At 42.7% G+C, this 27,445-nt stretch overlaps 1 protein-coding gene across 1 annotated transcript in view; it reads right to left on the reverse strand.

Annotated features, from left to right (window-relative positions):
- Positions 1-237: 237 nt before the first annotated feature.
- Positions 238-27,445, reverse strand: part of LOC147900463 (calcium-dependent protein kinase 28-like) — a 47,638-nt gene continuing 20,430 nt past the window's right edge. Inside the window, exons 3-12 of the mRNA XM_087377490.1 lie at positions 25,462-25,503; positions 15,249-15,360; positions 14,995-15,073; positions 14,579-14,748; positions 14,262-14,388; positions 14,001-14,113; positions 13,759-13,866; positions 1,471-1,533; positions 1,128-1,301; positions 238-803 (exon numbers count right to left, since the gene is read on the reverse strand). Coding sequence (XP_087233616.1) covers positions 687-803; positions 1,128-1,301; positions 1,471-1,533; positions 13,759-13,866; positions 14,001-14,113; positions 14,262-14,388; positions 14,579-14,748; positions 14,995-15,073; positions 15,249-15,360; positions 25,462-25,503 — 1,105 coding nt within the window. The 3' untranslated portion in view covers positions 238-686. The remainder of the gene's footprint in view (positions 804-1,127; positions 1,302-1,470; positions 1,534-13,758; positions 13,867-14,000; positions 14,114-14,261; positions 14,389-14,578; positions 14,749-14,994; positions 15,074-15,248; positions 15,361-25,461; positions 25,504-27,445) is intronic.

Consider the following 27,445-nt stretch of genomic DNA (forward strand, 5'->3'; position numbering starts at 1 on the left):
TCTTTTTCAAGCCATTGATGAGCTCTAGATTGATGATATTGATTGGGGATTCAATTGCAAAGTTTAACAGATTCTCAGTGCACATTTAGTTGGTTTCTAATCCTTATTAATATTAAAGTTAGCAGGAAATTGAACCTAGAAGTCCATGAAGTACAACTAGATTATTAGGTGAATTTGGATGAAGCCAAAAACTCTCAAAAGCATATTAATAATACTCAATACTTTTAAGACCTTTCATTTTACAACAAGTGTGACGAGCTTTTGGTCATTAAAACAATACTCATTGTCGTAGAAGACTGCTTTCCTCAACCCCTCAAAGAGAATGCAAGACTGTATAGATGTCATGTTCTGTGTTTCGGCCTGCTGGTGCCTCATGTGGTCAGGCCACATATCATGTCTGAAAAAATGCGCGCCCATACATATCTCTGCAACATTAAAGGCCAGCAGAAATCTTCAAAAGCACCTTTTGCTTACCTGTGGTAAGCCAACCTTACGAGACTCGGGCTACATATTGTGTCTAAAAGAATTGTGTCTCCTTACATTATGTTTGCCTCATTCAAACCCAGCATTTCTCTGTGACTCACAAATATCTGAACTTCCAACAATACATTCGAAATTACCGTCTTTGACCAGCAATTTCAAGTTACTCTACCCTATGAAATATACGAATACATAAGCGAGGCGAATCATTTGTATTTAGAGTCTACAAGCAGGCACTGAAATTCTTGTAGGCTTATTCTTCCATCTTTGTTAGTGTCAGCTTCGTCCAGAAGAGAGTCAATGGAACCATTTATTCCAGCATACTGCCACGGAGAGGCCAATAACACCATGTTAACGTCTTTCAAATCAAAATGCATATCGAAACGAACGATAGATATTCAACAAACTACCACCTCATGATTGACCCAAATAGAATGCACATAAATGGATAAGCAGAAAATACATCATGTATGTGATTTCATTTTTTAAAAATTTCTGCTCGATATATGCATGAACACAATATTCCTATGTGCCAAGAAAACACACTGCTAGATCAGCAATACTAGACCTTTGAGATGATTACATATCTTTGAGAAAATCCATTTCATATAAATCAAATCAGTATTCAAATGACTGGGCTATTTTACCAGCTTTAATTCTTCAGGAGTGATAAACCCATCCTTATCAACATCAAGCTTGTTAAAAGCAGCACGAGACTGCTCCTCCCATTTCTTCGTATCAAGCTCCTCTAACTGATGAACACGCACTGTGGCAGCCACGAATTCATCGAAGTCCACAAGCCCATCCCTGTTGGTGTCCATCTGCATGCAAAGCTAACTTTTTATTGATGATCAAACACATTGAAATAAGAGTAAGTCTTTGCAAAAGGGGGTGGATATATAGAGTATAATAGTACGACCAATCCCTGTTTTTGAAACACTGTCCATTTATACAATACTGCAATCGTTTGATTGATGTTGCATAACGTACCGCATGAAGTATCTCTAAAACTTTTGACTCTTGCAGATGCCAAGGTTCATCTTTAGCTAGAGCCTACAAAGAATGAGGGGAAATTTGTTGTTGAGTCTACAAAGAATAAAAAAATAATACAGAACGGATGAATAAATGGCCACCAAATATTTCCCCGCATCATTTTTAAAAGTGGAGCTCAGTTTCTGGCAAATGTAAGAGTGGTAGCTCTTCAATACTGTTCACGCGTTGATAGAAACAGCAGCACAGTGAGTAAGAATGACATGCCAACAGAAAATCAGCAGCACAATATTGAAGAAATATCAATCAAGTAGCATTTAAATTATAGTGGGGCAGATGCCAAGGTTCACACTTATAATCCTTAGATATATAAAAATAGGCGCAACAAAATCTTCTTTGATGGAAAATATTAAACCAACTCCATTCAGCCCATGGCAATCCAAAATCTCAAATGGTTCTAGAACTTTGGCGAGACAAAGTTTCTTTCTAAAATATCCTCGTATCGCCTCTGACGGTGATGTACATCTGTTGTAAGAACCACCTCTATAACATGAACAGAGACCAAGCACAGGGCATTGGACTTCTCTAGAGAGGCAATACTTAACATGACAAAGAACTCACAGCTAAGCACATGCAAGTTGAATCTATGAGGTCGTAAGGAATCACATGCCATTCTCCTCCTTCAAAACTAGGACCTTATCTCTAGAGCTTCTTGGAGTTGAAAGAGTGGTTAGAAACGTCCCCAAGGTGATGTTGCTAGGCTTTGGAAGCAAATTTTAAAAAGTAGAAGACAAACGAGAGAAAAGCTCTATAGACAAGGTAGATGGAGGACATTAAACAGTGGAAGGTAAAGTCCCTTTTGAAAATACAGAGGACTAAAAGAGAGTGGAGAGGCAAGACAAAGATGTGTATTCCACAATGAACCTACCAACAAACAAAAAGACAAGAGAGAGTTGGGTTATATAGGAAACCCATAAATCGTCAAACCTATAGTTGACTAGCATACATTACCATGCCATTGTAAATGTCCTGACACTCCCTGTAGTAATCTTCCACAACCATCATTCGATCAGTTACTTTTTTGCTTTGACTGGTTGTCACTAATCATCTTTCCATAATCTCAAATGTCGGAAAAAGGCAAGCTACACTTTCCTCTTTTGTGGGATAGTGTTGTTTAAAATTATGGTGCAGTGTGTATGGCATTAGGTGGAATTATAATCTTTCTCATTGGTTGTTTCTTGATATTGCGGAGTGTAGCATCTGCTTACATAACCATGCCACATTTTGAACATTTTTTTGATGACATTATTCATATGCTACATTTTTGTAAACTCTTTTGTATGGAGGATCCTTGTTGCAGGAGTCTATGCATCAATGGTCACTGATTCAGATCAGAGAACTCTTGATATTGAGAAAAAATGAATGATGACTTAGGCTAATGAACATGGTGGGTCCCTTGAAAAGGGATTTAGTAAGGCTCGGGAGTCGTATAGAGACTCAGTAGCCGTATAGATGCCATAGCTAGATCATCTGATTGTGATTTTGACATGCACATTAGATTGTGAGACAGATATTGTTCAGTGGATTGGAAGGTGACACTTGATGGTGATGGGGAAGATATAGAGTAATGAGGTAGATTGAGACTGTTAGTGTATGAGAAATGGTTAGCGAATACGGTCTCTAGGATTTAGTGAGCATGTGAAATCATAGTGACGTTGTACTGATGTTCGCGATTGGTCTACAATATCACTTGGGAAAATTTAGGTTGATTCCCAGATATCTAGCTCTAGATGTGAACGTTAAAAGATGGTGAACTAGTTAGACCCCATTACAGAATTGAACATAAAAGGTAGAGGCATCATGGGGCAAAATTTTAAAGTTACTGTTAGTTTTTCCAACTCAACCTTAATCAAAGGTTTGATTTTCTCAATTCTTTGATCTAACCCTCAATACTAGAGATGACAAAGCTCAACATGTGCAAAATTTGGAGTAAGATTAGCTAGATTTTCGATGTTGCTTTTGATTTTCTGGCTTTTGCTAGACACAACCCTGACCCGGATATAATTGAATCGCTATTCTTGTTTCTTCTTTCTTTGTTCATGTATGCATCATCTTCCTTGTATGCTATGTGAAGTTAAAAAAATCCAGGTCATTGGACAGCCTGTAACACACCCGGAGGGAGAGAGAGTGCCCCCTCTCTCAACCTTAGATTTCTGAGCCATCAGCTCTTGCTCACGCTCTCATATCATAAAATCATATAGCCATATCCCTCTCTTCCTTGAATCAGCAGCCCCCACACAAGCTTGAGAAGTTTCTCTGCCATCCTACCATCAAATTGTACCTTTTTTGAAGCTTAGACGATGTTCTGTTTAGAAGTCTGGATTACCACTTTGTATCTCATTATTGTGGAACAAAGATAGAAATGCACTAGGTAACCAACACTGGTGGGGATGTGGGCCTCATTCGCACACCATCTATTGTTTGTCATTTTCTACATACACCCCTGTGGATCATGTATTTTATGCTTGGGGTGTGCTGATTTCCCTTCAAATTGTGGATGGAAAAAAACTGAACTCAAACACAAAGTATAATCATGGTGAGAACATAGAGGCTCTTTGATGCAAATTCTTCCTTCCACACAGGATGAGGTTTATAGACAAGATCATGAAGGATCATAGTGGTAGGGAGAGAAGCAAGCTAACACTAGGGCGAAAGGAAAGATAGCAAGCATAATGGAAAGAAAATGAAAGCAATGGACAAGTACTCACATGTTACCAAAGAGCTTGATGTTGACTAATGTGATAGACAATAGACAAGTACAACACTATATAGTGTGCCACTAGAATCTAGAAAGTCACAATGTCTATGGGATATCTCTCAATATGACACGTGGCATGTCTAGGACTCACTAGACTATAAAACTACACCTAGGCCACCTAGAACACTCATTTTAGACTCACTTTGGCTTCATATTCCAACACCTTCCCATGAAGGCAAGGTGAGAGACTACTGGAATGGAACCAAGAACAGAACATGACAATGACGGTCATCAAACTGTGCATCCTATGTAACTCAAAGGCTAAAGTCTGAGCGTGTTCAGAGGTTGATCCAAGCATTCTCATGGTTTGAGACTCAACATGCTCAGAGGCTCACGTTATAGCATGGCTACATGACCAGTTCATAGGTCTAGGAATACACCAACATCCTGGAACTTGGCCAGGCCTCATAACGAGACCTATCAAAGCCATTACATATGGCTCCCACAGTACATCCCTCCTTGGTATGATCTCCCGATACTTGGAATTTTCCTCAATGCTCGAGAGGAGTACAACAACTTGATCATCTTCCCCTATAGGGCCTTCAGACTAGCAAGCTGAGTGACAAGGGATTCCATATGATTCAAGTGAGCAAGAAGAGAGTCTTCATGCTTCATTTGCAGCTTGAAGAATTCCTATTTGAGGAATACCTTTGAATTGATGATTTTGTTGCCGAACAATTCTTCAAACTTAGCCCATAAGTCGTGAGCAGTGGAGTCAAAATCAAAATGATGAATAACGTCATCACCCAATCCCAAATCAATGAGAGAAAGAGCTTTGTCATTCAGATTCTCCCAGTGTGCAATTTTCTTTTCATCTGATTGTGGCTTTTTCTCCTTGCCACGCACTCCATCCTTCATAAGTACAAGACGCATCTTTGTTTGCCATGTAAGAAAATTCTTACCATTAAACTTCTCGAACGAAATGGTAGTTGATTTGAAAGACTCCATGGCAGGAAAAGAGTAGAAATGCAAGTGTAACTATGGAAAGATCACCTTGATAAGAACTTCATGAGCTGGAGCAAGTCTGGAACTTCTTCATGGCAGACAAAAGTAGAAGGACAACAGCTCCAAGAGAATGACGGGCAGAATACAGGCACCAACTTGCGGACAGCAGCTCCAAGAGAATGTCGGGCAGAAGGAGCAAATGGTGGGCTAAAGCAGAGGTCAACGATGAAGAGGATGGAAAGCTCCACATTGAGCTAGCTGCATCATGCTTGGGCTGTCAAATCATTGAGCTTCAGAACAAAATCCGTGCGCAAAAACAAATTTCGTCACTTCTTGCAAGGACTATAAATTTTCATAGAAAACTCGGATTGCAATGATGTAAAAATGAAATTTGTAGTAGACATTGTGACTTTCTAGAGTCTAGTGGCACACTATATATTGTTGTACTTGTCTATTGTCTAGTACATCAGTCAACATCAAGCTATCAATACATTGTGAGTATTTTGGTTATTGCCTTGCACTTGTACTTTCCTTCCTTTCCATTTTGCCTTTCATTATGCTTTCCCATATTTCCATTCTGTTCCTAGCTAGCTACCATGTCTCTTCATATGGTAGCAGAGCCTTCCTCCCTAGCCCTTCCCTTCCTCCTTGCTTCTCCATGAGGTAGAGGATGGCCGGAAAGAGAAGCTGCCCTCTCTTCTCTTGGAGGAGCTCCCCTTTCCTACTCCTCTCCATTGAAGGCTTCATCAACATTGGGTATGACCTGCGGATGATGTGATGCTTCTATCTGGATCTGAAAGCAGAATCATGACTTTGTGTCTTCAGGAAAGTTGTAGAAGACCTTGAGTACTACAATTTTCGTTTTTACATCATTGCAATCCAAGTTCTATGAAAAGATATAGCTCTTGCAAAAAGTGACAAAAATTAATTCTGCGCGCAGATTTTGTTCTTGAGTTCACGGGACGATAGTTTCCAGCCTACTGTCACTATCCTGATCTCCACCTCCATCTTTTGCTGCTCCAGTTGGTGCCCACGAAGCTAAGCTGTAGCTGCCCACGCAATTTCTCCTATTGCCAACGAAGCTCTATCTTCTCACCATTCGAGCTGACACATTTCACACCTCATCTGCCTTCTATAACGGTGTGTAGACTCCACACTAATTTGCAGCAAGAAGATAAAGAAAAATGATGTTGATGTGAGGTACGGTTACTTTCCGGCTTCTCGATTACTTCTCTGATTGCCCGTGGTGCTAGGCTTGCACATTGAGTGACTCTACTAGTCCTTGTGGCACCTACGGCCTCTACATTGATTTTTAGGTGACTCTCCATCTTCTATCTTGAGAGTAATGCCATGACCGCTCCATGTAGCTACCCCATGGACTTCACCGACACATATTTTGGGGCATCCATGCCTAAATCTTCATCGACATCGTCATCGCCTCGCAGGGATGTGCACACATGTGCAGTGGCTACTTGGAGGACATCTGTTACTCCTAAGAGATCTATTTTTATTATTCCTACAGCTTGATGTATTTTGGGGGCCTCTGCCCTGGGTAGTCCCTCTAAAATGATATGTATTGAGTGTTTGGTTGTCATTGAGTTTAAAGGTCCTCTGCCTTGGATAGTCCTCCTAAAAAGATGTATTCGTTTTCCTATTTTGGTGTGTGGTTTCCTAACATGTCCTGTTATGAAGCCAAGGGGGGATCAACTGTGGGAGCCATGTATTGGCTTTGATAGGTTTAGAGGGGGATGTATTATGGGAGCCATGTATTGGCTTTGACAAGTCTCGTTATCAGGCCTGGCCGAGTTCCAGGATGTTGGTGTATTCCTCGACCTATGAGCTGGTCATGTAGCCATGCTATAACGTGAGCCTCTAAGCATGTTGAGTCTCAAGCCATGAGAGTGCTTGGATCAACCTCTGAACACGCTCAGACTTTAGACTCTAAGTTACATAGGGTGCACAGTTTGATGACCATCATTGTCATGTTCTGTTCTTGGTTCCATTCCAATAGTCCCTCACCTTAGACCATCATTGTCATGTTCTGTTCTTGGTTCCATTCCAGTAGTCTCTCACCTTGCCTTCATGGGGGGGTGTTGGAATATGAAGCCAAAGTGAGTCAAAAATGAGTGTACTAGTGGTTTTATAGTCTAGTGAGTCCTAGACATGCCACGTGTCATATTGGGAGATATCCCATAGACATTGTGACTTTCTAGAGTCTAGTGGCCATTATATATTGTTGTACTTGTCTATTGTCTAATACATCAGTCAACATCAAGCTAATAATACATTGTGAGTATTTTGGTTATTGCCTTGCACTTGTACTTTCCTTCCTTTCCATTTTGCCTTTCATTATGCTTTCCATATTTCCATTCCGTTCCTAGCTAGCTACCATGTCTCTTTAGTATCATCATATGGAGGAAACTTCTCACCAATGGATTGCATGCTATCATGCTCAGCAAACAAAACATCCCTGCTTATGATTACTTTCCTTGTGGCTGGATCATAAAGCCTAAAGCCTCGGCTTCCAGTGCTATACCCCACAAAGATGCATTCAATGCTTTCATCATCAAGCTTGGATCGATTTTGAGCTGGTACCAAAGCATATGCAACAGACCCAAACACTCTGAAATGATTCACCTTGGGCTTATACCCATAAAATGCCTCAAAAGGCATCCAGTCAACCAATGCTTGTATAGGGCAGCGATTCTGAATATATGTGGTTGTAACAATTGCTTCACCTCAAAATGCCTTTGACATTCTCTTAAATTTCAGCATACACCATGTTCTTCCTCTCTGCAATCGGCTGCTGAGGTGTGTATGGCATTGTTTTGTGATGCTTTATCCCATGCTCTTTCAAGTATCCCTCAAAAGCATGTGAAGTATACTCTCCCCCATTGTCAGAATTAAGTGTTCCAATTCTAGAATTGGTTTGGTTCTCAGCCAATGCCGATACCCTCTATTGGTTGTGACATTCATTGGTCCACAAACATCACTATGCACAATCTGCAATACTGAACCTAGATCATCCTTTTGGAACAATAGGCGATACAACTTTCCAAGAGCACAAGCTTCACACACCTCTTGAGTGAGCTGCAGTAATTTTGGCAATCCTTCAACCATATTATGATTATACAAATATGCCAAAGCTCTATGATGTGCATGACCAAACCCGGTATGCCATAAATCACCTGGAGTAGAAGAAGAGATAGCCATAGTATGCTGATTATAGGGCTGAGCATCAAGCTTGTACAAACCCATGCTGGCCTCATAAGAACCTGTAGCCACAATTTCATACTCTTTCTTTAGATCCTTGATCTGGCATTGATCTTCCTGAAATTCCACAAGTGGTGATCATACGCCTTGGATGGAATGGAAACAAGGTTTTTCCTCAAGTCAGAAACATACCAGACATCACGAATATACTTTTTCTTTCCTGAATCCAGAAGGATGGGAACGTCTCCCACTCCTGTGATGTCCTGAGTGGCATCATTGCACATATAACCTGTTTGCCATGAAGAGGTTTAATTTCTTCAATCCACTCTTTCCTGTGAGTCATGTGGTTCGATGCACCACTATCTAGAGACCGAGTATCTATGGCAGCAAATGAAGAATCCCAAAATGAAGGAAGAGAAGCATCATATGCAACTAAATCACCCCTGGCACCAAAGCTGTCCTGAAATGCAGTTAACACATAATCCTTTCCCTCTTGTGCAAAGTTTGCATGAGATGGTCAGCTGGTGCCACATAATTACTACTTGTGCCTTGCCGCTTTTTCTCATTGTCAATCCTTTTCTGGCACTCTGCAATGTAATGACCAGGCTTCTTGCAATAATTGCATCTGCCTTTCTTCACCTTTGCACCTTTATCTGCATTCCCTGCATTTGTGTTTGCATTCCTTTCCTTCTTGGGCTGATAAGTATGGCTGGTCTTTTTCTGAAATTTACCCTTTCCATGAGTGGCAAGTGCTTGCTCACTCTGACCAGAGGAACGAGCTGAATTGGAAGTTTGTGTTTCTTCCTGTAAGAGCAGCCAACTAACTCCTCAAAATTGATTGGAGCAGCCCTGAGCATAATGGTCAAGGAAGTAACAAACGTGTCATACGAGGGTGCTAGACTATTGAGGGTGATAGAGAACAATTTATTATCTTCTATATCCTCATCAATAGCTACGAGCTCATCCCGAATGTCAGTAATCTTTGCAATATGAGCTAAAATAGTCTGACCTTCTTGCATGGACAAGTCATTAAGCTTATTGTGCAAGGCAAGGCTTCTTGCTTCATTCTTCACATTTCACATACTTTTCACTCTATCCTGAGCTTCATTTGAAGTCTTGCAAGACTTGATAGTAGACTCAATGTGTGTCTTCATAGACAATGCAATCAAAGAGAATGCTTGGGCAACCCTGCGATAAAACCTCTTTTGATTCTCCGTGAAAGCGGTAGTAGAAGACTGAGTGGTAGTGCCAGAAGTGGAAGATGCACTCGTGCTAGATCCAGCAGGTCTAGCCTCATCACCATTCACGATGTCCCATTAGCCCTTTCCAACCAAGATATTCTTGAGTGTAAACGACCACAAAGCATAGTTGGGTCCATCCAACTTATCTACCTCAGTCATGATATGACCATTCTCATTGAGAGACATAATTGCAAGCTCAAGAATAACTACAAGTGTAGCTGAAAAAGACAGCAAATCGACCACAGATTGCTATGCAATCATTGCAATGGCATTCATTGATAGTGGCTGCTCTGAAATAGCAATTAATCTGCCCCAAAAATTATGCTCAAACCTCAACCCCTTCTGGTATATAGAATGTAATCAAACACTATATTTCTGCCCCAAAAAGTTGTCCTCAACCACAGCCAAACACTGGCTCAAATGCAATGTGCTGCTGCCCCAAAAATCATTCTATATCTCAGCCAAACAATGGATCACAATGCAATAGCAAACTCTTGCTCAATAGGCATCCAAAAGTGCATCAACTTACAGCCAACACTTGGCTTCAACAATGCACAACACCTGAACAATGACTTGCACTCAATGTGTAGCCGAAAACTGTCCCAAATGCACCTGTGCAATGCAATCTGTAAGACACCTTCGCAATGCTTTCTGCAAGAACCAATTGGGAGAGGCCGAAAATGAGCTGAAGTAAGGATCTCGAGTAGGAGTAGGAGCAAAAGTCAAACCACCAAGTCGGAGATGCAAGTGGCAATCTAGAGAGGAAACAGGCAAGCGGGCAAGTCAAATGGCGAGGTGGAGAGGCGAACTGTATGGATATTGCTGGTATCTTCTAATCTGTTGCTCAGACTGACATTCTGAGAGCACGAACAGCTCCGAAAGGGGCAGTACAGCTGGTCAAAACTCCTCCGGGTTGCTCGACACAACTACAGAACTTCCGGTGTCCAAAACTGCTTGAAAAAAAGCGCGTGCTACGCAAAACAAAGTCGCCCAGCTGAGGAGTGCTTCCTGGTGCAAAATCTCGCAACAAAACTGAAGCTCAAGATTACGCGAAGCTCGTGGGAGCTCAGGAAAACCAAAAGAGAAGTTGATGAGCAAGAACTAACTTCTTCTCCATGACAGAAGTGCAACAGGAGCACGTGGGAGGACAGGGAAGCAAGTGAACAGGGCTGGAAGGACTAGCTCTGATACCACATGTAGGAACAAGAATGGAGAAGAGTTGTGAACACAAGAGAAGAATAAGTGAACACAAGTGAACTCCAATTGAAATGTTCAACCAAATGAAGTACAAGTACTTGGTATATATAGTCCAAGTACTAGAGCACACAAAAACTCTAAAATAGACCAAGTCCTAATCCATCCTACACCACCATATCATTGTATATATCTCTAGAGATAATACCTTTCCATCACCTGGGCAGCAAACAAGTCCTTGATGATGTTCATTCTACCTTCGTTGGATTTGGTTTTCCTTTTTGTTTTCGTTTTTTGTTTTTTTGCGAAAAAGAGACTTCTATTAAGTATTAAAGAAAACCGTTAGAGCAAGCTCCATACGGGAATACGAGATACACCATGCAATGCATGAAAAGCTCAAGAGACAAAAAGAAAGGATTGGGGTTGATAGTGCCATCTCAATCCTATAGCAACCTCCGAGAAAAAGGGAGAATCCCTCCAAACTCGAAGAAATACAGTCCTCCTAGAAGAGGCTGCCCGTGAAGGGCCCTGCATGCTAGACCATATGGCTATCAAAGTGTCAACCGTGTCACTCCAAATACCCATGAACACCTGTGATGGGTGTATCTGGTTGTCATCCAAGGCCTCTGTGCATCTGGCTCTCCAAATGTGCCAAGAGGAAATGCTAGCCAAAATCTCCCAAGGGTGTCCACTGAAACATGTGAAGCTCTGAAAGGAATATGTGGTACATCTTGAAGAGAGCAGGGCTCTATCACCTGTTGGCGGATCGAGAGTGCCCAAGAAGAAGGCTCACCCTCATAAAACACCTGGGGCCCAGTAAGGGATAACCATGCGACCGAGCCCCAAGTCATGAAGAAAGGGAAAGTATGAAAAATGCTGAGTATCCAAGCAACTCCTTTCCAAACAGTCCTCGCTTGATTGCAGTCCCAAAGGCAATGTCGCACTGACTCCTCTGCAGAATGACAGCGAGGGCAAGTGGAATCAGCCCCAAATCGTGATCTCCACAGGTTCACTACAATCCCTCCATGAATAGAAAGCCAAAAGAAAAGAGTGATCTTTCTATTTCTGAGGGATTTCCAGAGCCTCCTCCAAAAATTCCTACGCAAATCTGCGGTGATGAAGAAGCTATCCCAATGGGGGGCTCTAGAGGGAATCCAACCTCTACTACTCAACTGAAATCTCCTAGCATTACCAACCATGAAACGAAAGAAGGGAATCCCCCTCTCTCGGTGCCCATGATCTATCCACTCCCACTCTCCTGGGTCCCACTGCAAGCACCTGATAGGTGCACCTCCATATAACCACAACCTCCAGGATCCCAGGGCCAAGAGCAGAGGGTCGGGGTTTAAGTACCACTGCAAGCCCGCTCCATGGTCCACAAAACCAGCAATCCTGATAGGCTGAAAGGCAACCTCTAGAAGAATATCATCCATGGATCTAGAAAGTATACCTCCATCCCCAACGTCAAAGACCAGAGTATCTTCCCCGATACCTCGAAGAGCGATCACCTGTAGAGGAACTGCTGTCCTCGAAAAAGCTCCCATCCAAGTGGTGGAAGTAATAGGCATCTCAACTGTCCATTCCACCGGGATGGCTGCATCTATCTGCTGAATCCTACGTGCTACCCCTGTGAGGTGACTCACGGACTGTAGCCTCTGGTCCTCAGTTAGCCTTATAAATGCCTTCCAAGTAGGCGGGGCCTCTCTCCCATCTAGACCACTGCATATAATGGGAAGTGCCCAGTGGTCTGCCATGCTCATCAAGTATACTATCGTTCCAAATGACTGGCTGCCTATCAATCTCTTCAAGGGTAGAGAGCGGAACCCTTCGAAGAGTGTTCCTGAAGCTCCCCCAAGCTTTTAGGATGGCAGTCATGAGAGGAGAGGCAGGATACCTGAGAGGCGGAAGTAAAAATCCAGCGAGGGCTGTCCACCCAATCATCTCCCAAGGTAGGTGTGCAAGCCTGAATGCGTCCAAAAAAGAAATCCTTCCAAGGTTCTTGCCCAGGCATGAGTCCCGATAAGGGGAGAGAGGGAGGGGAGGCGGGGGGAGCAGGAGGTAGGGGGGAGGGGAAGGAGGAGGCAACACGCGGGGGAGGAGCTGGCAGCAGCGCAGGGGGGGCTGCAGCAACGCGGGAAGTAGAGAAGGGGAGAGAGGGAGGGGAGGCGGGGTGGGAGGCGGGGGGAGCAGCAGGTAGGGGGGAGGGGAGGGAGGAGGCAGCAAGGAGGGGAGGGAGGGGGCAGCAAGGAGGGGAGCAGGAAGAAGGAGGGCAACAGGAGGAGCGGGGAGCAGCAGTGGAAGCTTCACAGCACTACCTTTGGGATTTGAACTTGCTTCATTGTGGATTTGTTCTCCCACTTAGGCAATCTATGGCCTAGTGTCTCAATTTGCCATAGTTGAAGCACTTCTTTAGCTTCTTCTCGAATTAAATCTTTTCCAACCATAAATCCTCCTCAGCTGGCTCTTGCAAGGTTTGCCTTTGCTATTTATTTTTACAAGAAAGGCCTTATCTCCAGATCGACCATGTTTCTTCTCTCGAGCCTCTTGCCATAGGAGCAATGGAGCCAGTTCTTCGAATGTGACCAGTGCAAACCTCTATCCTGCAATCATGGTCATCATGAACCTCTTCATATAGGAGCAATGTAACAGTTCTTCAAACGTAACCGGTGCCGACCTTTGTCTTACGATCATGGTCATCATGCAACCTTTCTAGCTCCGGGGAAGCATGCCTAGTACAAATCTAGCAATCCAAGACGATTCGTTTTCTTACCCACTGCTGCAAGTTGATCTCTAAGTACCTTCACCTTCATGATATAGTATTCTTCATTAACGTTAAAGATTCATACATTACAAGATGAGAGGATTAATCTTACACACCTGTCGTATTTCTTCTAAGGAGATGGTTCCATTCTTATCCATATCAATCGCATTGAACTGATCTCGCAAATTTGCAATCTCTTCCGCACTAAGAATACTTGCCAATGCCTGTACAGCAATCAGAAAATAATCGATTATTGTAAGATGTATTCCTTCCAAAATATAGAAGAGATGAGGGACAACGGAAGAATTTAACCATACATTGCGAACCACCCTACTCTATGAACAGACAATGTGTGTACCCTCAATGCAATCTTCTTTAAGCGAGAGCATTTTACAAAGTCACGCATATTTGAAAGAACAGATATATCCAGAGGGATATCTGGTGCTTTTCCTCCGCGGATCCATGGATGGGCTGTACATTTGGAATGAAAATCAATTGAATTAGAGACCAAGAAAAAAAACACATTCATCAGATTTTCTACTAAAAAAGAAGAGACATACGACTCTAAATTTTGATATCTTCATGGCACAAAACCATTTGAAGAAGAATGGACACATACAGAGTGCTTGCGCAGCAGTAAGCCTAGCTCTTGGATCTTTGACCAGCAGTTTTTTCACTAGATCTTTTGCCTCAGAGCTTATAGATGGCCAGGGCTTTTTCTGGAAATCAGGCCTCTTCTTCAAAACCTGATTGATGAGATTTTTCAACTTGTTATTCTATGATTTTTGGACTCTGGCAAAAGAAGCATTGAAAGTCAAAGGAGACAATTCACAGAACTGAGTCAGACATGATTCATTATTTTGGCATTCTGTTAGAAATATTTCATTGCTATAGTCAGCGCAGAACAGGAAGAATTGAATAAAAAGGCAAACAGACCTCTTGAAATATACCATCTTCTGTCTTGTCCCAGAATGGCCGCCTTCCACATAGTAGAATATATGTGATCACACCAATACTCCAAACATCAGACTCAGGTCCTGACCTTTTCTTCAATACTTCAGGAGCTACATAGTATGCACTCCCAACTACATCGTGGAAAGCCTTCCCTGGTATCATTAAAGAAGCATCCCTTTAAGAGTTCCCACAGGAATAACAAAATTAAAATTTGAAACAACTTTATCAGTGCTGTTTTTAAAATTTGAAACAACATTATAAGTGCTGTTTAAAATTTGACAAGATTATTCAATCTAATCAGAGTTTTTATTGACAAGATTATCCCATCTAATCAGTGCTTTAAAAACTTTCTCCGATGTTTACTTTCAGTTGGTGGCAAAGATGTCTAGTTGTCTCACCTGGCTTTATATAATCCGACAGGCCAAAATCTATGGCTTTCAAATGCGAGTCTTCACTTTGAGATTCAAACAAGAAGTTCTGCATCACAATACACCAGTATTCAAGCATCTTAGCTATCAAAAGTAGGGCAATCAATACTTTGGATGGGTTGCTACAGTGGGTCCAGACATGAAACATTGAAACTGAAAAGTCATCAGGTTCTAGGACTCATATGCAAATAAACACTATTACATCAAAAGCACTCAAAACATACTTCAGGCTTCAGATCCCGATGTACAACACCATGAAGATGGCACAATGCAACAACCTTCAGCATCTCCCTCACAATCCTTGCTGCATCTTTTTCAGTGTAACGGCTGTCTTTTCTGACATATCACAACCACCATAGAAAATGAGGACAAAGAAACAGATGAGTATATCATGTAGTTAGCTATTTTAGCTGAATCTCATAACCTCAACAATTCAGAAAGACTCCTTACAACATAATATATATACTATAGGGGCTTGAAAAACTGGCCCCAAATTAGAGTTTCAGTAATCCCCTGGAAGATAGTCTTTCATCCTGGGATTTGAAAAACTTCCAACTAATGCACAATCGAAGTACTACACCTGATCTAAACAAAATTCAAAAGCATTATATGGATAATAGGTGAAAAAAAAAAGAGAGGTGCCATCACGTGATGAAGCATAGAAAGAGGGGGAAAAAAATTCAATAGTTGAAGCTCCCTTGGAGATTGAAGTACTACTATGTGCATTTCTTTACAGATGCAGCTCCCTCTAAAAGTGCACCGGTTCATGTGTCAAAATTAACAACAGAAATCAATTCAAGCTCAAGAATTTGGCTCTTTGATACATAGTGAGGCTTCAACCTGAGAGCCTACCTTTTGCTCTAGCGCATCAATCCCTCCTTCCTTTTCCCTGCATCCCCTCTTTGCTTTGATGTCTTCTCCTCCGCCGCTTGTATCTTCCGCCTTTCTTCCCATCCATTGCTCATCCCATTTGTGGGTCATTCTGCCCCTCTAGCTTTCTTCCTCTGCCCTGTCCGCGCTAACGCAACCTTGCCCATCTTGGGATTCTCCCAGCTCATTTTGGTGCTGGGTCATCACTTCCTTGGAAGGTTAGCTAGCTGGCATCACGGCGACCTTCTCTTCTTCAAATTTTGCCTCTCCAAGGTATAGATAATATCCTAACAAATGGCAACGGGGGTGGCTGCTGGAGGTACCTGCTAGCGACCCAAATGTTTCAAGCAGTAATGTTGGAGACTGTCTCCCTAACAATATCCTCGAGGGAGAGTACATACCACTAGCACGACAATATCTATCACCAAGCTGTAAATACTCCAAAGTCAAAGTTTCTGTTGACCATTTATTGATCATAATCAATGAGTTCCTCATTTATTTAATTATGTTCAAATAGTTATATTTATTTGGTCAAAGTATTGACTTCGGTCAAAGATACTTAACTCTTGTTAAGTAAGCCTAGCCCTGGTTAGGAAGACTTGGCTTAGGCCAAGATGGTTAACTACGGTTAACCAAAGAACCAAGTGTTGACTTTGGTCAGAGAGTGTTGACTTCGGTCAATGAGACTTGGCTTACGCCAAGAGGATTAACTTCAGTTAACCAAGACGTGCCAACCTCGGTTGGAGAGACTTGGTCATAATTAAGGTGCTTCGACTGATGGTCAAGCGTCTTAATCACGATGAAGAGGGTTGACCTCAATCGACCAAAGAATTTGGTTTATGTTATGTGCACATGTTTGCATGGTGGGGACGCCCACAGAGACTAGGATTAGTCTAGAATTGATTTGCATGCAAAAGTGCTAACGATTAATGGATGCCATGGCTATGTGTGATTTAATTAATTGTCATAGGTGCTAGGTGTTGGAACATGAAGTCAAAGTGAGTGTTTTAGTCTAGAGTGTCCTATGGATGCCACGTGTCATTATCCCATATACAGTGGTATCTTATGTGTGTGTGCGCTCCATAAGAGAGCTGTACTTGTCACTTATCTCTCCCTAGCCTACCCTCTCTCTCTCTCCCCCTCTCCACCATGTACCTTCATGTGGTATCAAAGCCTCGCCATGTTCCTAGCCATCCCTCCTTCCTTCATTTCTTCCCTTCTTCTTAGCCTCTACACCGAATTTTGAAGCTATTGTCCACGCAGTTCTTTCTCCATTTGCTGCTCGCCATTTTGGAGGAGAAGGCATTTTCTCTTTCTGTCTTGCACATCTCTGAGGAGCCGAGAAGATCATGTTGGAGGTCGTATTCATTGAGGAAGAATCCGTGGTGCTAGTGGCGCAGGTGTTCAGGTCGACATCATAGTGATCTCCTTTACTTGTAGCGGGGCACAACTAGCAACATTGTGAAGCAATGATTAGTGATCTCCTTTACTGTAGCGGGGCACAACTAGCAACATTGTGAAGAAATGATTTGCTATGGACCAACAAGGAGTGGAGAAGATGTCCAGAGAGTGACGAGCTGTTTTCAAACGGCATTCAATTGTGGGAACAATGTAGCAGACGTAGTCAATGAGCTGCTCACTACTGCCCATAGCCTCCAATCCACTGTCCGTGATCAATTTAGACTACCTAAAGCTCCACACCCAACTCCCACAATGAGCAATTGTAGCATCGAACTGTACATTCATTTGGGAATTTTGTCCCTCTTGGGCATAATTGCCCAAAATTTGAAGTTTCCAACCCAACCTTGGTAATTCAACATCTCTAGTTTTGAGTCATGGGCTGATTGGCCTTGGTAGCTGCTCCCATGGCCGACATCGACCTATCTTCAGGGACATTCTCGCCATGATCTTCATCAACACATAATTGACAGAAGGGATGTGCACACTCAGGGAACATCTCTCATTCCGAGAGATATACATTTTTTATTTTGTGAGTATCTAAGGGTACTCAACACTGGGATGTCCCCCAATATGTGTGTTACCTTGGATAGTCCTCCTAAAATGATGTATTGATTTTATATTCATTATGTGTGGCTCCATGTCCCTCATTAGTCCCTGGAGCCACGAGGGGGTGTATTGTGGCAGCCATGTATTGGCTTTGATCGGTCTTTCTATCACGCCCAGTCGAGTTTCAAGATGTTGGTGCATCGGTCCCCTAGACCTCTGAGTTGGTCATGCATCCATGCTGAGGCATGAGCCTCTGAGTCATGTTTGAGACGTAAAGCCATAAGAGTGCTCAGTCCGACCTTTGAACCATATTTAGACTTTAGCCTCTGAGTTAGCATGGGAGCCATGTCTAGTTCTGACATTGCACAGAGCAGTAGACTCCATCATTGTCATGTTCTGTTTTTGGTTCCATTGTAGTAGTCCCTCACATTTCCTTCATGGGGGGGTGTTGGTTGGTCCAGATTTTGGACAAGTGGCATGTTGCCAAAAAAGTTTCAGCCCGAGAGCTCTTGTGAATTCTTCACGTTTCGAATTCTTGTAACAGCAGGGGAACTATGTACTCTGAATTTTCTTAAGTAATAAAGACCTTCGGGGAAGTCCAACCCGACTGTTCTCCTTGGCCCTAGTGCTATGTGTGTGTGTGTGTGTGTGTGTGTGTGTGTGTGTGAGAGAGAGAGAGAGAGAGAGAGAGAGAGAGAGAGAGGGGGCTAGTGAAGATTTTCTAAACAGCCAGCTAACCAAAGAGAAGGAAAGCAACGCTGATTTATATAGAGAGAGATTACATTGGTATCAGAGCTATTGCCTTCCATGGCGATCTCGATCAGAGATGAAACTACTCACTTGTAAAAGACAGCAATGACACTTCATAAGCTCTCCCTCACTCGCTCTTTCAACAAATACACTAGGGCCAAGGACAACAAAGCGTCGGGCTGGACCCCCCCGAAGGTTTTTATTCATGAGAGAGAATTCGAGTACACAGTTCAGCGTAAAGTTGCTGCTACAAAATCTAAAACGTGAATGAATTACATGAGCTCTCAGGCTCTCTTTCTTGGCAATAAGCCACTTGTCAAATTCTACATTACTTTCCTAATTACATGCCACTAAGGGAAACTCTGGAGTCTTCGAAGCACTTGGTCATGCGAACCGCCTCCTAGATGCTTGTTAGGCTCCATAGCGCTTAGGAAAAATAACACTTCTTAGTACCTGCAACAATTAATTAAAGTGCACCACCATGGCACCCATTAATTGTTAGCACTTTGCATGCAAATAATACACTGTGGACTAATTGTAGTCATGGTGGGCATCTCCACTAAACACATGTGCACACATAACAAATATATAAATATATTTATTCTCTGGTTGACCGGAGTCAACGCTCTCGATCATAATTAAGGGGCTTTGACCAAGGGTAGAGGCACCTTAATTACAGTGAAGTCTCTCCAACCGAAGTTGGCACAGCTTGGTTAACCGCAATTAACCTTCTTGGTATAAACCAAGTCTTCCTGACCGAAATTAGGCTTACTTGACCGAAGTCAAGTATCTTTGACCGTAGTCAATTCTTTGACCAATAGAAAAACTCTTTTAACCATAATTAACCCAGATGGAAAACTCTTTAATTATGATCAAAAAAATGGTCAACTGTACTTTGACTTAGGATATTTACATTGTGGTGACATCCCCTCAGCTTCTATTTAGTTGACCTCAACTGAAAAGCTTCCTTGTAAACATCCAAAAGCTGTGGATGATCGGACAACATGTCTTCATCCATCCACTTCGCATCCAATGCCATATAATTCTTGAATTTTACAAGGTACTTGTAAATTCCTTGCCCTGAGGGCCTTGGGATACTCTTTTTTTTCTGATTTTGAAAAATCAGTTTTCTTCCTTTCAGCACCTCTTGCATGCAAGGATAGCACTGTCGCTGGATCTTGTAACGGCACGAGACTAGCTACTGAAGCTGAATGCATAATGTCCTGAATGTTCTTTGTCCTCAAAGCATTCACCACTACCTGAATTTTTGGACTGAGACCTACTCTGTACTTTCTCATTTGGATTCTTTTGGAGATCTTTTTGAAAGGTGCAACCTGCAAATAAGCATCCCAAAACTTTTGGTTGTACACATCCACTGTATCTCATGCATCCATATGCAAAGTGTCCCAATCTTGAAGAACATGATCCCTAAACTGTTTAGGCATGAACTGCTGGTAGAAGGCTTTCTTGAAGCCCTTCCATCTCTTTAGGGCTGACCCATCTGTGGTCTGTGCACTCCACCATGCACTAGTTGTCGTTGTTAAGAACAAACTAACCATTCTCAACTTGGAGGATTCTGAAAAATTTTCTGTACAGTGGGTTCCAGTCGTGGTTAGGCCCTCTACTTCAGATCACACCTCCACCGCTTCGGAGGCTACCCCCTTGGAGCCTCAAGAGGAGACTAGTGTTCAGGAGCCTTGTTCCACTCCTCAGGCTGTACCTTTCTCAGCAGCCCAGGTTGTTGGCGCCTCATCTGCAACACTTCTTGATTAGGACCCAGTACAGGTGCCTCCTTCTGTGGATAGAGGGAAGGGGGTCTTACATTCTCTCCCTGCTTCGGTAGGAATCCTTCGTACCCCCTCCCCAGGACTGGCTCAGCGGAACTCCTTTTCCGCTCTAGAGGACCTCTCTGACCTCCCAAATGATGATTTTGTACCTTCCACTTTCGGAGAGCCAATTATCAACATCCCTTTTGAGAGATCTTTCTCTCTCTCACCTGTGGACTTTCCTCCCCTTGGACCTCGTGTGTATGGCAGGAGGTCAGCTCCGGTGGTTTCTGCCACCAAGTCGGGTAAGGTATTCCAACCCGCTTCCTCCCGCCGATGAGGATAGCCAGTTGGAATATACAGGGATTGGACGGCATCCCTCATCGCCGTCACAGACAGCTGATTAGGAATCAGCTCCATCCAGGAGTTTCAGGTGGTTCCCTAGACATTCTTTTTCTTCTGGATGTCAGAGATTGCTCCAAGTCAGGTAAGCTGCTTTCAGGCCGAACTTTTTGGCTTCCTGCCTTGGGAACCAGAGGAGGTACATGCATATCAGTTTCAAATTCTATTCTCCCTTTGATCATTGGACACGGTACCATAACCCCCTCCAGGGCCCAATGGGTTTTACTTCTGATTGACGGACGTAAGGTTGGTTTCCTCAACCTCTATGCTCCGAACAACAGAGGGGACCGTGTTCTGTTTTGGAAAGAGTTGCTCTCATGGGCTGACATTGCAGATTCGTGGATTATTGGAGGTGACTTCAACATGGTTGAGGCACCTTCTGATAAGCAAGGGGGCAGACAAGGTGGTATTCATTCCCTCGAGAGAGCAGCTTGGGATGCCTTCTTGTTCAAGTTCAGTGGCAGAGATGTTTGGTCAGATGATGCATTTCATATTCAGTCTTAGTCACTTTTGTTTTCATGGTCGAACCATAGGGTGCAGATGCCTATCCATGCTCGGATTGACAGATTCTATGTGGATGACTGGGCTCTTGATAGAGGGGGGACAGTTTGCATTGCACCTAGTGTTTCCACTTCCGACCATTTTCCGATAGTTTTGTCCATCTCAGAGCCCCATCTGAGAGGACCGTCTCACAGTATCAGGATCCCCAATGCCTTATACACGGATGAGACTCTCACAGAGGCAGTCTTGGAGATCTGGGTTTTTCACATGCAAGGGGGGGTGGCCGGTCCTTCACATGTGGCCACAGACCGCCGGTAGTTGGCAGCCTTGCAGAGGGAGGAGCAGAGACGACGACTATCAGATGCTTGGATACAGGAGCACCTTGCTACGGCAAGGGCTCACTTGCAGACATTGCTTGATCAGAGAGCAGAGTATGCCTTCCATGCACGGGAGTCCTTTTGGATACAAATGGGAGGGAGAGTCAATAAACACTTTTCCTCTACACTTGGTCCCAGACATAGTAGAGAGAGTGTCAGGCAGCTTATTGACTCTGACGGCGTTTTGCAGTCTCATACAGATACCGTCATGCACTTAGCGACAGCTTTCTATGCCTCTCTTCTTTCTTTTAAATCCCGACACGCAGGCCAGAGATGTGGCTGGAGATAAAATTTGGCAGAGTTTACCTGTGTTGGTCACACCTGAGATAATATGCTCACTTGATGCACGCTTTACCAACACAGAGTTCAAGAGTGCTCTCTCCGCCCTTCATAAGGGCAAATGCTCTGGTTCCGATGGTCTTACTCCTTTTTTTACAGCCTTTTGGAATATGATAGGTGATCATATTACTTCAGCCCTGTAGGGCATTTGGGACTCGGGTGAGATGCCTGACTCACTGGCCGAGGGACTCATTCACCTTATCCCGAAAGGTGGCAACATGAATTTTGTATCCCATTGGAGACCCATCACTCTTTTGGGCACTCTATACAAAATCCTTGCCAAGGTGATCAGCATCCGATTGCATCCCCTTCTTCCAGACCTCATCCATGATACTCAGACAGGCTTTGTGCATGGCAGGAGCATATTTGATAATATCTTTTCCTTTTGGGAAGCCATAGAGTGGGCTATGCAGAGAGCGGGCAGAGGCTGGCAGTTCTACTCCTGGACTTTGAGAAAGCCTATGACAGAGTAGATTGGGGTTTTCTTGAGGGCACTCTTCTACGATTTGGATTTTCAGATGCATGGATTAGAGGGGTACTTGTCCTCTTTGGTATCATGTGAGTACTTGTCCATTGCTTTCATTTTCTTTCCATTTCATTCCATTATGCTGGTTATCTTTCCTTTCCATTCCTAGTGTTAGCTTGCTTCTCTCCTTACCACTATGATCTTTCAGAAGAAGATACAGAAGCCATGAGGTAGACGGTGAAGGGCTTGGAGATCGGTGATGATGCCTTGATCTCTTCTTGCTATGAGACCGTCCCCTATGAGATCCCTTTCTCTCGGGCTATACACGAGAGTGTGCCTCTGGCATTGGCACATGATAAGCTACATTAGGCATAGTTTTTGCTTGAAACAAATGTTGAGCTCTTGGATCCCTTCTGAGATTTTCCATCTCCTACATACGAATGCGTACCATCTGCTCAAATTCTTGCTGATTTTGCTGCACACTTCTCTGTCTTGGATGTACATTCCTATCTTGTGAATCCCACTGGACAGGTGATTGAGCCATTCTCCTACAACTTGTCTGAGATATGCAAGTTTCTCACACACATTGTGTATGCAACTGATGCACGCTGCCTTTGCTTTTCAAAGAGAAAATTACCTCAACAAGAGGTGTCTTGCTGCAAGAGCAAAGTCAAAAGACTGCGGCAAGTTGCATACATTTACTGGCACAGCTCATGGAAGCCATAAGGGATCCAATGTTTCGCATGCCTGTAAATCCTCATGCAAAGGAAGAGAAGTAGAGAGTTTCTTATGGGGCAACCGAGAAGGTAACAGCCAAAAAGAGATCCATGTGTTTCCAGGAAGAGCAAGAAACCTCGAAAGGAGGACAACAAAAAGAGGAAAGCAAGTAGTCATAAAGGGAGTACGCCTTCCAAGAAGAAAAAGGCTAAGCACCATCATAGTTCTTCAAGTTCCTCTTCTTCTTCTAGCTCTACCTCTTCATCCTCATCATCTTCTTCTTCTGCAGGATCATCAAAGCCAAAGCATAAGAAGAAGAAGAAGAAGAAGAAGTCAAGCAAGACAGCAAAGACCAAGGAGTTCAAAGGTGGGAAACCTATCAGGTTTGCAACCTTTAATGGCCAGTATATAGTGCAAAATAGAAGCTGGCCTGGAGTCGTCATCATCCTGCTCATCATCATTCACCCATTCAATGTTGGGCAAGCTTGCTTTGATCTTTGTCAATATTTCACTATATGTGTCCTCCTCTTTGTACCGTGGTTATCACCAAGTGAGGATACAGCCAAGATGTGCACAAGACAATGTTTCGCACTACTTTTGGGTTGTATGAGTATCTGGTGATGCCTTTTGGATTGACAAAAGTCTCGTCTACTTTTAATAGAATGATGGATCGTATCTTCGGTGTCTATTGACTCTTCCTATCATTTGAGTACAAAATGACTCTTATGCATAAAAGGCAAACTCTGCTCTCTAATCCAAAAGAACCTGTTGATGAGCCCTTGTTGTAGTAAGAACTCCTGAACCCAATGATCTGCATGTTGCTTCTACTCTTCCCTTTGTAGGGCTACTAACTACTATTGAAGACCAACATCTCATCTGAAAATCTCATGTCTCCTAGTATTAGCAATAAAGTGGCAAAATTCACTAATAGCAAAGAGGGATGTTGTCACATGTGAAGGAGAAGGCACTCTACCCTACATATGGGAAACTCAAATCTGTAACACTGCTTTCATAAGACCCTCCTCTATACACAAAGCCTTCAGAATCTTGATACTGGCAGAAGTATGCTAGCAATATGCTAAGATAGTAGATGGGAAGGGAAGTACCTTCATATGGGATGATCCTCAAAGGACGAATTTTGAAAAGTTAGACGTAGCTATAGCTGCAACAACTATTCATGGTTGAAATCGATGTTAGTGATTTTATTGTTGGGGCGGCAGTTTTGCAAAAATGTCGACCTAAAGATTTTGAGAGCAAAAAGTTACACCACTCAATGAAACTACTAGGCATATGAGAAGGAACTATATACTATTTATATGGTTTAAAGAAATGGAGGCACTACTTATATGGTGCTAGGTTTGAGATCGTTTTTAATGAAGAAAGTATCACATGGATTTGCAAATGCCAGAGCTTAAAGGAAGGAAAGATATTTAATGCAAGAATTTGATATCCAGTTGACAAATCGAAACGAGAAATTTGATATCCCCTAAACCAAATGCCAATGGTTAATGAATTGAGTTTTATTCAATTCCAAAATGATTTCCTAGAGTTTGATTCTCACATTTTTGAGATACGAAAAGCAATTATGAGGGATCCAACAGGTTGAAGAGCTTTCAATGAGAAGTCACATGATAATGGTGACACACCATAGGTTGGTGACAAAATCAAGTGGAAAAAATATGATATTGAAGATGGCTACCTACTCTACAAAGGTAATTACGCGTCCCGAATGATAATGACATTAGGCATCAATTATTTTTTAGTGTCATCATAGTCCCAATGCACGACACACATGAATTAAAAAGACATCTGCAGTTCTAAAAAGACAAATTTTGTTGGCTTGGAATAGAAAAGGACGTCCAAGAATATGTATAAAAGTGCCAAAAATGCCAAGTCAATAAAGTTGAACATCTCAAGCTAGGTGGTCTACTACATCTTTTGGAGATCAAAAGTACATAAAAGTTAGGTACTAACATAACATGCATGATCTGCAATGCATAAGATATGCATAAAAAAAGAGAAGACTAAATGAGGTGAGATGGCTCCTTCCCAAGTAATAGCATTGATACCCCTCTGTCATAATAGCAGCGATTTTATTGCTAAGTATTTTCAAGTATCTTAAGGTTTGGTTTCAAATTGAAGTAATCAGGTTTGCAAGCTGTTAATTTACATTTACAGAAGAGGATAAAGGAGATAAAATATTAATCTATGACAATAAAAGAAAACAAGGACAGAGGCATACTTGGAAAGAATCCTATCAAGAAGCTCTCCTCCTTTACACAGCCTGTCACGAGAAGGAAGGGTTAGAAAACCCAAGCAATACAGCATGAAATGAATTACAAACTGACAAAACATAATATCACTGGCCCAATAAACAAAATTAACTGGCAAAAAAAAAAAAAGTTGCTTTCCCAGTTAAAGCAGGCCTCCTTTCTGTTAGTATTTATCCACTGAAGATATCCACTTTCTTCCTTAATTATATGGAAGGAGATGCAGCCAGAAACGTTTGTGCCTTGTTTGACCTTTGAAGTTTGTACACATGCAAGCCAAAAAGGCAAATCAAGCTAAGGAAACTATTGCGTAGGTGTAGGCTCCTCTTTCTCCTGAAATTCCCTCCCACTGGCTCTTCCACACTCCTCAGTCCTCTGTCCATTCTCCTCTCCTCCGCATTACTCTTTCCATCTGGCTCATCTCCCTTGTTGCTTCACATTTGCCTCTCCCCTCCGTTATGCTGCTGGTTTCCCTCCCATTCTCTGCTGTCAACCTTCCTTTTAGCACTTCCCTTAGTGCACTGGCTAACTACCATTTCACCAAACTTTAGGCTGGCTTTGTTGTCCTTGGGAAGCCTTGCGGTTGTCTCCAGACCTTATTCATTTCTGCATCTTCATCCCCCGGTTGCTGATTTGCAACATCTCCTGGCAAACAATGCCCCTTTTTTCAGATCCCGGCTTTTTCTGCCCCACCCATCCTGGCCTTTTGTTTACAGCCCACAGGCAGCTATGCTACCTCTTGGCAGCTTGAGGATGCTTGGGGTGCTTGCAACAACTAAACCCCCTCTTTTTCCCCCCTCCCCATGGTCCAACGGTTTGGCCCTAGCAGTGGGACGGAGTGTCTTAGGTTGTTGGAGGAGATTCGGACAACTTGGAGTTTATAGAGGAAAAGGTAGGAGGAGCTTCCTTTTCACGTGATCCAACCCTTTAAAAAATGATTCTCGAGAGAATTTTATCTTTACCATCAAAGGTATCAATTCTTGGCAGCAGCCCAAGTGCACCAGGTTGCAGTTTACTACTCCTTTAGCTAGTGCAGACATGGCAGCTTGCTAGAGAGATTCGACCGCCTTTACATTGGGGATTGGGCTCTACAAAGAGAAGATCCATAGGGATTTCCGTAGGTTCCAACACAACAAACCATTGCCCCATCATAGTTTTCCTATAGCCATCATGGAGGTTACCCTAACAAATGAAGATCCTAAACTACCTCTATTAAGAGAAGGAGGTTCCAGAGGCCATCACCGAATTTAGATCCTAGATGTCACCCCCCTCCCAAGGTTTCTCAATGTAATTAATGTCCAAACATTTTTTTCCAAGAAAAAAGTAGCTACTATTAAATATACCTTTGTAAGACTATAATATATCTGATGGTACAAATTTAGAGAATTTGTTGCTCTAAAGTCGAAAATTCTACAACGAAAATAAAAGTGAAAAAAAAAGAGAAGAAAAAAGCTTCTACAAAACTTGAAAGCCATACATAGAGTCATATATCTAGAGGAAAAGCTAGTTGTCTTGCAGATTCGTTCACAAGGTCCCAACTCAATGCCAGCCAATGTGGTGGACCTTCGAACCAAAAAATTCCTCTGTATGTGAAAATGAAAAGATGCCTACAAGCCAAGCCTTGCAGATATGTTCCTGCCTCTCAATGGTCTTCCCAAGACATTGTGTGTCTTTCTCCCAAATGACGTGCAAATAATAGCTAATATATCGAGTCAAATATTAAGGAGGGTGGCACCCAAACCAACCCGCTGTCCCGCAATCTTGTCTAGCTGAAACAAGCAACCCAAAAGTTCTAGGCATTGATTCCAAACAATGTACTATGGCAATAACTCAAAGTTGACGAGAGGGAGGCATCTAAAGGCTAGGTCCTCTCCCCATGCATGGATTTATGACCCCAAGTATGAGTTGCCATTATTGGCTCCAAGCAGTGGACCCTTTCAAAGGGGTTAGTTCACA

This window comes from Dipteris shenzhenensis, chromosome 7, assembly GCF_047967505.1.
Source record: "Dipteris shenzhenensis isolate YYH24624 ecotype China chromosome 7, Dip_SZ_1.0, whole genome shotgun sequence".
Taxonomy (NCBI): Eukaryota; Viridiplantae; Streptophyta; class Polypodiopsida; order Gleicheniales; family Dipteridaceae; genus Dipteris; species Dipteris shenzhenensis.